The sequence below is a fragment of the Euprymna scolopes genome, chromosome 36 (genome assembly GCF_053919585.1).
Source record: "Euprymna scolopes isolate OS-2025 chromosome 36, ASM5391958v1, whole genome shotgun sequence".
NCBI classification, from domain to species: Eukaryota; Metazoa; Mollusca; class Cephalopoda; order Sepiida; family Sepiolidae; genus Euprymna; species Euprymna scolopes.
In genome coordinates, this window is record NC_136517.1 from 71,930,657 (window position 1) to 71,943,656 (window position 13,000).

Genomic DNA, 13,000 nt, shown 5'->3' on the forward strand with positions numbered 1-13,000 from the left:
ACTTAAACGGAAGGATGTTAGGTCTTATCAATTTTCTTCCCACGACAAGAAGATTTTTGATGTGAGAAGTGAAGGGGTTTTGAAAACTTCTTTATTTGAAAAAATAATTTATTGGAATGTTTTGAAAACTTCTTTATTTGAAAAAATAATTTATTGGAATGTTTTGAAAACTTCTTTATTTGAAAAAATAATTTATTGGAATGTTTTGAAAACTTCTTTATTTGAAAAAATAATTTATTGGAATGTTTTGAAAAGGAATTTATTGTTTCATCGTGTGTTTCATGCTGCATAAGTCACGTGATCATCTCCTTATGTTCTTGAATTTTAGAACCATTTCATATTCAACATCATCAAATCGAGCTTTGTGAAAAATACGACTTTCTTGCAAGAATTAAATATGATTGCAATAAATAGGAATTTGAAAATATTATATCATCTCTGAGGGGCAAAAGAATGTGGTGAATTATTTAATTATCGGTCGAGAAATCTCACTTTTTAACGTTGGTAAGAGGAGAAAAACAAAAGATAACTGAACTGAAATTATTTTAGTCAAGAAAGTTCATGTAATAATATAATGTTGTTTAGGTTTTTATTTTTGTGGCCATCTGCTGTGCTTATGCGGGTCGGAAAAGTATTCGAATTTTCGACTCAAAATAGGGGGGGGTTCTAATTAAATAGACGAAGGAAAAAGAATAAATTTTTATTTAAATAAAAAAGAAAAAAAATTGATCAAAAAAAAAGAAATTTTTTAATCAAAATAGACGAATAAAAAAAGGAAAACTATTGATCAAAATAGACGAATTAAAAAACAAAATTTTTAATCAAAATAGGCGAATGAAAAAGAAAAACTTTTTAATCAAAATAGGCGAATGAAAAAGAAATTTTTTTAATCAAACCGGGCAAATGAAAAAGAAACATCTTTTAATCAAAATAGCCGAATGAAAAAGAAAATATTTTTGATCAAAATAGGCGAATGAAAAAGAATATTTTTTAATCAAAATAGACGAATGAAAAAGAAAATATTTTTAATAAAAATAGGCGAATGAAAAAGAAATGTTTAATCAAAATATACGAATAAAAAGAAAATTTTTTTAATCAAAATAGACGAATGAAAAAGAAAAATGTTTTAATCAAAATAGACGAATGAAAAAGAAAAATGTTTTAATCAAAATAGACGAATGAAAAAGAAAAATGTTTTAATCAAAATAGACGAATGAAAAAGAAACATTTTAATCAAAATGGACGAATGAAAAAGAAAATATTCTTAATCAAAATAGACGAATGAAAAAGAAAAATGTTTTAATCAAAATAGACGAATGAAGAAGAAAATATTCTTAATCAAAATAGGCGAATGAAAAAGAAAAATGTTTAATCAAAATATACGAATAAAAAAGAAATCTTTTAATCAAAATAGACGAATGAAAAAGAAAAAAAATGTAATTAAAATAGACGAACTTTGTAGGCAAGGTTCAGAGATAGAATGCTAGAATTTAGCTATTGTTAAATTCTATTGGAAATAGTTAGATATTGTTTGTATTGTAAAAAAGAATTAATTATTCGTTCTTTTATAAAAACTGAATTTAAAATGTCAGCTAAAAAGAATGAACAATACAAATTAATAATGTATTGTTAAAGAAAATAGCTTAGGTTAAAAAATAGGTTAGTTGAGAATTCTTTGTTGTCGGAAGTGTATTTGGAAAACGTGTGCTTAGCCACGTGAGTTGGTAACGTTTTGGAACCACACTTCTGGCATCATAGCAAAAGGGGGATTCTCAATATAGGAGCTACAATTAGTTAGATTGTTGTAGTTGAGGCAGAGCAGTTGAGTCTGCTAGTCAGCAGAGATCAGGAAAGTCAGTGGTCAGCTGCCCCTTTGGAAGCGAAGGGTAGAAAGATGAAACTATGTAGAACAAATGTGAATTCCTGACGTCATCATCATTCGATCGGTCCAATGAAATAAAGAATCATCATCGATATTTGTAAGATTTGTCTTCGTATCCTCATTCCACAAATCAAAAGGTAATGTGTTAAACATCTTATTATGAACCTTGCGTAACCCTTCAAAGAATATGTAATCTTTCTTCTCTCTAAAATGTGTTACAAGTAAATATAAGAAGCATCAATCACCCTATCACCCTCGCTATATGTGTTAAGAAGAAACATCCCAGAACTGTATAAATGTCTCTCCCCCTCAGTATAAATATGTCCGTCTCTCTCTCCCCCTCATCATTGTTATATATATATGTCCCCGCCGTCTCTCTTCAATATGAATGTCCCCGTCATGTCTCTTAAAAATACTTGACCGTTTACAATTAATCGTTTACAATTAATCGTTTAATAACTTTTATTTTAGTTGCCTCTTCAAACGATGTAAAATTATCCATCTTTTCAGCGAAATAAATACTTGGAAGAAATAAATTTGAGCAAAAACAAATTCAGCGAAAAAGGTGGACAAATATTTGGCCCGGCTATTTGTAAGTACAACTTTTTCTTTGAGACACTCATTGTCAAAAAAAAAAGTAATAATAATAATAAAATTGCCGTAGAAAGAATATTATTAAAAGAATAACAATGAATTGATTTTTATCCAACAACTTGTTGAGACATTGCAAATGAAAGGTTTATAAAATTAGGGAAAAGTTTATAGAATCTGATTGTTCAAAAACATTTCTGAATAAAAAGATTGTTTTCGTGCAAAAGAAATTAAACATGTTCGTTAAGTTAGTTAATTTAGTAAACATTTTCGTTATGTTTGATGACGCGTCTGTGTGCGTGTGTGTGAATGGGAATAGACATGCAGATATTATGTGTGTGTATTGATGTGTCTTTGTTTTGCTAGCGAGAGAATGTGTATATGATATGTGATATATATGTATAGTATGTATAGATTTATGTGTCCATGCATTCGTTTAGCGCATGCGCGCGTGTGTGTGCTTCACCAGCGTTATGTTTAATAGTCCATAAAAGTTATTCGTGATGCATGGACAGCTGACTGAAAGGCGTTCTTACGTCCGGAACAACGGAGGAAAAAGGAAAAGTCTGTCTTTTTAGGCAAAAAATGTCTCCAATTTAATGTCTCCCACACTATCTTGTCTCATCGCCACAATGTTGTGTATCTGTGCCAGTTTTACAAGTACTTTAATGTTGTGGCGTTTTTGGTGGATCAGAGTGATCTTCCCATTGAGCACTGGCTTTTCGAATCCCACTTTCCTTACCTTGTGTCACATCTTCCTGCCATGGAAGTGAGATTAATAAGATCTAACATCCCCCGTTTAAGTTCTTAACTATACCAAGTGTATTTGGGGGGTTGTTAGATTATGTCGGGGCGAGACCTTGCTGATAGTCGATTTAGGAAAGTCGACTATTATTATTAAAAGTTCAAATGTTGGATAAAAGAACATTATTGCTTGTCGAAATTAACAAAGACGAATATTCTATATGTTTGGAATTTGTAATGAGTTAGTAAAACAATAAACAAAAGAGCAGAAATGCGACCTTAAAAAATGAATGTTAACACATACGTTTAAAAAAAAAAATCGAAAACGTGATTAAGTCACGTGTTAAAAAATGTGAGTTGAATGAGGTAATAGCAACCGAGAGTAGAGATATATACGTAGTCAGTGGTCAGTTAGCTAGACAGAAAAAGAGGTGGGAGACAGACGGAGAGAGTTGGAGCGTTGGAGACAAGGTTAGTAGCGACAGGGCTATGGCCCTGTACAGCAGGGAAATCAGGGTCTAAGACCGTGTAATCTTCTAATGGGAAAGCATTTGGAATAAAAGTTGTCTGAAAATATAACCGGAAACTCCCGGTCGTTTCTTTGGAAGGATTTTTCATTATGTAATTTTGTAAGAATTTTTTGAAGATTTGCAAAACTATACATTTTTGGAAAGGTATTGTATAAGAAATCAGAGAATCAATGTTTGCATTTGCCCGGATGTGTATATGGCGGCCTAATTGGAATTTACAAAATAGCAGTTGTACAATGTATGTTTTGTAATATCTCGGCCTCTAAATAAGCTGGAACATTGATTTTAACTGCTAAACCTATATTTTCAATGTCAAAGAATCCAATTGTCGAAGTTATCATTTCATCTTTTGGAACCTCCCATTGAAATACATAATCCACCATATGGGTAAAAAACTTAACAGCCTCGGCAGTCAGTCAGATACTAAATCAGAGTTATTTTTATTGAGAGGTCTTTAAACTGTAAACCTTGTATGTTTATGTAACCATCTTATACATTATGACATTTTTTTGGGGGTTTTTTATTACATTTTTACCCCAAACAAGGCACATTGCCACTTTGGTGTAGGGGGCTACTATCAGGGGCAACAGCTACTGGGGTACTATGTAGGGAGCTGGGCAGCAAGATGTCGGTTCACGTTACACTTGAACTTCTGCATGTCAGTACAGTTGGGGAAGCAGGGACCTGGAATGGAATTCCAAAGTCTAGCGGTTCTGGGGAAGAAACTACTGGAGTAGAAAGCTCTTTTACATTTAGGGATCTCTACTGTGTGGGGGTGGGATTTAGCTGCCTGTCGGGGTTGTCGAGGGTGTTTACGTCGTGGGGGAACACAAATGCTCGCAGTTCGTCAGAGCATTCACCATTAAAATACTTGTAAAACAGGCAGAGGGATGCAACATTTCGTCGATGGGACAGAGGCTGAAGCTTAGATGACAGTTCAGGACCTTCAGGATTGGCGACTCGTCTGAACCTTGTCTAGGAGCGAGAGACTAGTAGCAGATGCACCAGCCCAAATATAACAACAGTACTCCATACATGGGCGAATGGTGGCCTTATAGAGGTACAGTATACTTTCAGGTGTTGGTAGTTTCCTAGTATGGTAGAGAGAGCCTACGTTCTTCACAGCAGTCCTGGCAATGCTTTGAATGTAATTGTTCCAACTCATGTTTCCTGTGAACGTTAGGCCAAGGAGTTTAAAAAATGTACTTTCAGATAAAGAGTCATTGGCCATTGCTATTGATGGTAGAGAGGGTTTTTTGTAATTATTGAAGGAAACAAGTTTAGTCTTGGCAGCATTGAATATGACCATCCATTTTTGTTCCCATTCTGTAATGTGCATCCAGGAGACAAGCACCCGCGTGTTTGTGTGTTGTGTGGGTGCGTAAGACAGACGGACGAAAAGGAAAGACTTACCTCGGAGCCGGCTAGGCATCGCCGACCGAAAATAGAGAAAGAAAGATCAAGATGGCGGCTGCCGTCTTTTGTAAAGGATGATATCTCGCAAAGTCACATGAATTCTTGCAATATGCAAATTTAGCCGTCCTGCAACGGCCATAAAAGCGGGTGATGGAAAGACGTTGGGAGAGCGATGATTGACTTGGTAGGGAATCGTGTTGCTGTTGCTTCTCGTGCCATGTGGGTGTGAGCATTTCTTACCGTTGTTGGGACCGTTCTGAGTAACCGATTGTTGGGTCCGTTTTGAGTAACCGTCTTTCTAGGTACCTTGCTAGTTGGATAACGTGCAGAACCGGTGTGTACTGGCTATTGAATTGCTTTGCGTTGCTGCAACATTACACATCTACAGAGGGCGCAGTACTTATAAAGGATTTTCCTTATACATCTACAGAGGGCGCAGTAATATTAAAGGACTTTCCTTACACATTTTCTACAAGCTATTTCGGCTATTTGCCTTCTAGGAATATGACAGAGTCGAAATTCGACTTAAAGCTCATAACCGAGTTTGACGGGTCCACGTTCATTGTTGACTTGATTGAAAGGGTCGAGCTGACGTGCGACCTTTGTGAGGTAAAAAGGGTACACACTGTGATTCCCCTGAGATTGGCTGGGGGTGCCTTGAGTGTATATCAGCAACTCAGTGCTGCCGAAAAGGGAGATGTCACCGCAATTAAAGCTGCGCTGTACAAGGCATTCGCCATGGATCCTTGTACGGCCTATGAAAAATTTGCTTCCCGAAAACTTCTACCGTGGACGTTTTCTTCGTGGAGTTAAAGAAACTCGCAGTCCTATTCAGTGGAGGGGTGTCGGAGCGGACGCTCGCGGACACGTTTGTGGCGGGCCTTCCCACTCGGGTGAAGCAGCTATTGAGAGCCTCAACCAGCGTTTCAACAACACCCATGGAACACTTGATGGAACGTGCTCGAGCCATCATCAAAGATGAGGAGGACCTGGGAGAACCAGTTGTGATGGCGACACAGACAGGCCAGATTGGCGCTCGGGAGATTCCGAATCAGAACCCTGCAAGCAATGGGAAATGTTTTCGCTGCGGCCGACGCGGACATTTTGCAAGGAATTGCACCAACAGGGGGTGTGTGCGCTGTTTTAATTGTGGCGGTTTGGGGCATCTAGCCCAAAACTGTGCGGGAAACGTATCAGGGGAGAGGACGTCAGCGCCGCCCTGCTCCCCGAGCAAAATTTGAACAAGGCGCAACCAGTGATGACCGTCTACGTAAACAAGATACCCTGCTCAGCACTTCTCGACTCAGTCTGTTCGCATACTATAGTGAGCGCCAGACTGTGTCCAAGTTGGACTAAGAGAAAGATCAAAGTCACCACGATAGGAGGCGAGACCCAGACATGCTGTGGAGCTGGAACTGTCGAGGTCTATGCGGACATCCGGGTATCAAGAGGACCCTTTATTTTGTGAGGCGCGTATACCCAGCAGTGACCAAGATGGATGTCAGACAGATCATCAGAAATTGTGAAGCTTGCCAGTCTATTGATTCGGCACCAGAGCGATGGCAGAAGGGTCGATTGGAAGTTGAGGGTGTGTGGCAGCGGCTGGCCATGGATATCACCCATTACAGTGGCAAGCCCTTTCTAACTCTCATTGATTGCGGGCCTACGAGATTTGCAGTGTGGCGGCAGATGACCAGACAGGATTCGGCAAATGTTGTTTGCCACCTATCATCCATTTTTTCTGAGCGAGGTGCGCCGGAAGAGCTCCTGACTGACAATGATGCAGCGTTTTGTAGCCAGCAAGTCCGGCAGTTGTTAGATGAGTGGGGCGTCCGACTACGGTTGCGATGTTTTTTTGTTTTTTTTTATTACATTTTCACCCCAAACAAGGCAAATTGCCACTTTGGTGTAGGGGGCTACTATCAGGGGCAACAACTACTGGGGTACTATGTAGGGATTTGGGCAGCAAGATGTCGGTTCACGTTACACTTGAACTTCTGCACGTCAGTACTGTTGGGGAAGCAGGGACCAGGAATGGAATTCCAAAGTCTAGCGGTTCTGGGGAAGAAACTATTGGAGTAAAAAGATCTTTTACATCTAGGGATCTCTACAGTGTGGGGGTGGGATTTAGTAGCCTGTCGGGTTTGTCGAGGGTGCACACGTCGTGGGGGAACAAGTGATTGCAGTTCGTCAGAGCATTCACCATTAAAATACTTGTAGAAAAGGCAGAGGGATGCAACATTTCGTCGATGGGACAGAGGCTGAAGCTTAGATGCCAGTTCAGGGCCTATCAGGTTTGCGACTCTCTTTTGAACCTTGTCAAGGAGCGAGAGACTAGTAGCAGATGCACCAGCCCAGATGTGGCAGCAATACTCCATACATGGGCGAATGGTGGCCTTATAGAGGTACAGGATACTTTCGGGTGTTAGTAGTTTTCTAGCACGGTAGAGAGAGCCCACCCTTCTTGCAGCGGCCCTGGCAATGCTTTGAATGTAATTGTTCCAACTCATGTTTCCTGTGAACATTAGGCCAAGGAGTTTGAAAGATGGACTCTCAGATAAAGAGTCGTTGGCCATTGCTATGGGTGGTAGAGAGGGTTTTTTGTAATTATTGAATGAAACTAGTTTAATCTTGGCAGCATTGAACGCGACCAACCACTTTTGTCCCCATTCCACTACAGATTGGAGGTCTTCGTCTAGTATTTCTGCCATTTCTTTAGAAATGTGTTCATTCGTCTTCCTGTCGTGCCTGCCATAGAGTGTAATGTCATCAGCATATATACCCATCTCAGAGGCAATGTTGTCGGGGAGGTCATTTATGAATATCAGGAACAATAGAGGTCCAAGGATAGAACCCTGGGGCACCCCCGCATTTATATCATATTGTTTAGATGTACGACCGTCGAGGACAACCTGGATTTTTCTCTTATCTAAGAAGGATTTAATTATGTTAAGTATTCTACCAGTGATACCGTATGATCTGATTTTACTGAGGAGACCCTCATGCCATACCCTGTCAAAAGCCTTAGATATATCTAGAGTTACCGCTCTGCCCTCCCCCGCGTTGTCCAGTGAATGGTATATACGTTCAGAGATCACAGTTAGGATGTCTGCTGTGGAACGGGCTTGTCTAAATACATATTGTTTGTCAGTCAGTAGTTTAGCATCTGTAAGATGATGGACTAGAGCATGGTTAATTATGGTCTCAAATATTTTGGCAAAAAGTGGGAGGAGGCTAATGGGGCGATAATTTGATGGGTCTGTCCTTTCGCCAGAATTCTTGAATACTGGTACAACAGAAGCAGTTTTCCAACAGACCGGAAAGCAAGCTTCATTTAGGCATTTGTTGTAGAGTTTGGAGAGAACTGAAGCTACTTCGTCTGAGCGCATGTGCCGTCAGGAAATGGCATTGCTGAAAGAAGCCATCTCAGCATCAAGAGAATTGCTGCGAGGAAGCGATGTACTATTATGGAAGCCACATATTGGTATTACATTACGCCAAAGGACGGGACGTCTCCTTCAACCGCACCTGCAAATGCTATTTACACATACCGAGTCGGAGTGAAGGGAATCAACACTACGCAGCCAGCCGACAAGGGAACATGTAACAGATATGAAGTGGGAGATCCAGTGTGGGTGCGGCCCCCAGGAAATCGGTGCACTGACAAGTTTAAGCGAGGACACATATCCGGAGTGATTAGCCAGCAGTCTGTGTTGGTCGATGCAACCCCACAACATGTGCGAGATATTTGCCCAGCCACCGAGGCGCGTCACACAACTACAGAAGAAAGCAGTGAAGCGTCCAGTGATGAGCTGCTGATACACGGATTCAGTGAGCCCCTCCAGAGACTGATAGTGATACTTCATCTGATGAGGTGGAACCAGATCCAGAGCCCGAATCTGAACCAGTGAATGTACCTCTTCGCAGAAGCACACACACTAAAAAGCCACCCCCCCACCAATGCTCCCTATGTGATCATCAGATCAGAGGGGAGTGTAATGTGCATCCAGGAGACAAGCGCCTGCGTGTTTGTATGTTGTGTGGGTGCGTAAGAGAGACGGACGAAAAGGAAAGACTTACCTCAGGGCCGGCTCAGCGTCGCCAACCGAGAATAGAGAAAGAAAGATCAAGATGGCGGCTGCCGTCTTTTGTAAAGAATGATATCTCGCAAAGTCACATGAATTCTCGCAATATGCAAATTTAGCCGTCCTGCAACGGCCATAAAAGCAGGTGATGGAAAGACGTTGGGAGAGCGATGATTGACTTGGCCGGGAATCGTGTTACTGTTGCTTCTCGTGCCGTGTGGGTGTGAGCATATCTTACTGTTGTTGGGACCGTTCTGAGTAACCGATTATTGGGTCCATTCTGAGTAACTGTTCGCATCTGTCTAGGTACCTTGCTAGTTGGATTCCGTGCAGAACCGGTGTGTACTGGTTATTGAATTGCTTTGCGTTGCTGCAACATTACACATCTACAGAGGGCGCAGTAATTTTACAGGACTTTCCTTACATATTTTCTACACATTCCACATACGGATTGGAGGTCATCCTCTAGTGTTTCTGCCATTTCTTTAGATATGTGTTCATTTGTTTTCCTGCCATACCTATTATAGAGTGTGGTGTTGGTCATGGTCTATGCATCATCATCATCATCATCATCATCATTTTTGTGCATCGCAGCTTGGGAATCTTCATCATGTCAGTACAGGCTGAGTCCTTAGCCCTGCAGGAACAACTGCCAGAAGAACTATTTCAAGGATGGCCTTAGGGACTGGGAGAACGTCTATGTTCGTTGGTTTCAGCATGTGATCCAATAGCTTGAAGTACCCGTTTTTCAGGGAATCAAGCTCTGGAATCTTCAGAGCAAGGGATACTTGTGCCCATACCTTTGCTTGGACATGGACTCTCAAAATGTGCTGCTTCAGAGCTCCAGGTGTTGGAGGGAGCCTGTCACTTTCTTCCCTATGCTTGCAGAACAGATGCCATCGCAGTTCAGGGATTGTCTTGATGTTGATACCTTTGGGTGAGTAAGATGCACATATGAAGGACTCCAGTGTTGACAACATTCCTTTTGTCACTTCTGCTTCATCCATAAGCATTGACAACATCTTCATCTGCTTTTGCTTTGAAGCCAGGTTGCTTTGTGTTATCAGCCTCAGTAAACACATGGAAAGCTGACAAAGAATTTGTTCTTTCTTTACATAGAGCTTGCCACTGTGATTCAATTTGCATTAAACCAGAGGCCATAGAAATGGATGTGTTTTTCGTTAATATGCCATAGTTTGCTGTGACTAAATCTAAAACGTCCGTATCTGTGGAGAAAAATACAAATTGTGCATCAGGTAGGTTTCGTTGTGAAGCCAGCACAGTATCAGCAGTGTGTCTGCTTCCTCGTAGTTATTTACTTCAAAGACCAGGTCTTTGTTGCTCTTAGAAGCAGATGTAATAATCAGCTTTGATGATTCTCTGTTGTACTCTAGAGTTTTGGTAGCAAGATAGTCAGTCAAATAAGTCTTCATCTTGTCATGGGAGAGGCACTTGCTCATTGGGATTTGTTTGATGTTAATGTCATCTCTGACTTGATAATAGAAGCTTTTTCTTGTCTTCGTTTATCTCTGGTTATTATTTTATCATACTCTCATGTTAGTTGCATCAGTCTGTCATTGAAGCAGCCACTCAGATACTTGATTGTCACTACAGTCGTTCGTTCCCTGCTCAGCCTCTGCACAATCACCATGCACTCCACCAGTGCTATCTTCCGACTTGACTGATCTGTAGATGTAGGCTCCATAAATCATGTATCTGTTGCATTTTTGTGGGTAGAACTTCCAGCTTGAGGTGACTGGTCTTCATGGGGCATGTCTTCTTTTGTCAGCTTCTCAAGTAGATGGATTAACTTAGACTTGTTGTGGAATGGCAGAATTGTTCTATTAGGAACAAACAGTGTCCTTATTGTCAGAGTGAATTCATGGTTTCCTATGGCCCTTTTCTGGTTGATGTCTCGGCTTGACCTGGCAAGTACCATTAGCCTTGCAAACAAGTCCTTGGTCTCCTTTAGATCCACAGTATTGTCTCTGTAATTTTCTTGTTCCCAGAAAGTCTTTCTTCACAGAGGCCCAGAGGCTGACATCTGCATTGCTCCACTCTGACATATAATTCTTATACAACTTCTGTCCAGTGCTATCAACATTCAAGATCTGAAGTGCATACTCATCTGAGATGTAGGCATTAGTGATCACATTATACAGCTTGTTCCCTTTAGTGGTAAAAGGGTTTCCATTGTTGAGTATAGCTTCTTTGAGCTTGTCGACTGTACCATGTACCCTCTTGACTGTACTTGGTCAACGCTCATGATACTCTGTGATTCTAGCAGTTTCCATGTCAAACTGACTCTTAAAAGACGTGAAAGTTCTGGTGTGACCAGGAAAAATCTGCCTGGCATTGGTATTGTTGGAGATGCCTATGATCCCACAGCTAGTCTTCATCAGCTTGTTCAGGTGTTCACATGCATGGTCTTTCCCAACAGACACAAAGAGAGTTATACTTTTCGTGACCGATATATTGCTTGCCCGTAGTTCCTCCCATGTCTGAGAATGATTGGTTTTCAAGTCATGCATATCTGTGATGTATCCTGCCGAAAGTCGCTTATACTTGATGCGGTCCATGGCAAAGAGCAGCTTGCTCACTGCTTCTCCAATTTGCAGATGAAGTTCCAGGTTAGCATTCCGAGTTGCTGCTACAAAGAACAGCATTGCTTCCACACAATCAATGGCCTTGAACATCGCATTCTGGGATTTCTTTTCCTTCCATTTTGCAGTGGTCAAGGCTTCCAGGAGGGTGCTGTTTGCTTGCTTCACTGAATCAGCCTTTGTGTCTTTACACTCAGAGCAGGCAGGTTCTACTTCTTCTGTTGCCATCAGGCACACAGTTATGAGTTGTTCTTGAAGAACTTCTCCAGAGCCATTTCATAGAGTGCTATGTATGAGTAGATATGGGCATGGAGAGCTCGCTTGTAGTGTGTGCATTTCAGGATTTGTCTTGTCGTGGAAGGGCCATACACACCCGCTTCTACCCAGGCATGAGTTCTCCATGAAGGCACCAAGCCATGATGACGTGCAGCGCACCCAGTCTGGGAACAACCATTTGTTTCAAGTCAGATCTGGCATCTAGGAGCTGCACCACCTTCTGATATAGAGCCATGTCAAATGTAATGACTGTGGGGTGATTTTCCCCAACTGCCAACTTCCTCAGCTGATTTGTTTGTATAATCACAGTTAGCAGAGTTGACCACTCGTGTGCCACATCTGGGAGTAGTGGCAAGGCTCCAACTTGTGTCAAGGGAAGGCTTTCAGATAGCAGTGAGTTGTATCCTGCCCAGCCTGGAATCTTTTTTTTTTTTTTTTTTTTTTTTTCATTACATTTTCACCCCAAACAAGGCAAATTTCCACTTTGGTGTAGGGGGCTACTATCAGGGGAAACAACTACTGGGGTACTATGTAGGGATTTGGGCAGCAAGGTGTCGGTTCACGTTACACTTGAACTTCTGCACGTCAGTACTGTTGGGGAAGCAGGGACCTGGAATGGAATTCCAGAGTCTTGCGGTTCTGGGGAAGAAACTATTGGAGTAAAAAGATCTTTTACATCTAGGGATCTCTACAGTGTGGGGGTGGGATCTAGTAGCCTGTCGGGTTTGTCGAGGGTGCTCGCGTCGTGGGGGCATAAGTGATTGCAGTTCGTCAGAGCATTCACCACTAAAATACTTGTAGAAAAGGCAGAGGGATGCAACATTTCGTCGATGGGACAGAGGCTGAAGCTTAGATGCCAGTTCAGGGCCTATC

The 13,000-nt window shown here is 41.2% G+C and overlaps 1 protein-coding gene across 1 annotated transcript in view; it reads left to right on the forward strand.

Annotated features, from left to right (window-relative positions):
• The window catches only part of LOC145260584 (uncharacterized), a 222,910-nt gene that overhangs the window by 152,161 nt on the left and 57,749 nt on the right, over positions 1–13,000 (forward strand). Inside the window, exon 7 of the mRNA XM_080118861.1 lies at positions 2,393–2,474. Within this exon, the coding sequence (XP_079974987.1) occupies positions 2,393–2,474 (82 nt within the window). The remainder of the gene's footprint in view (positions 1–2,392; positions 2,475–13,000) is intronic.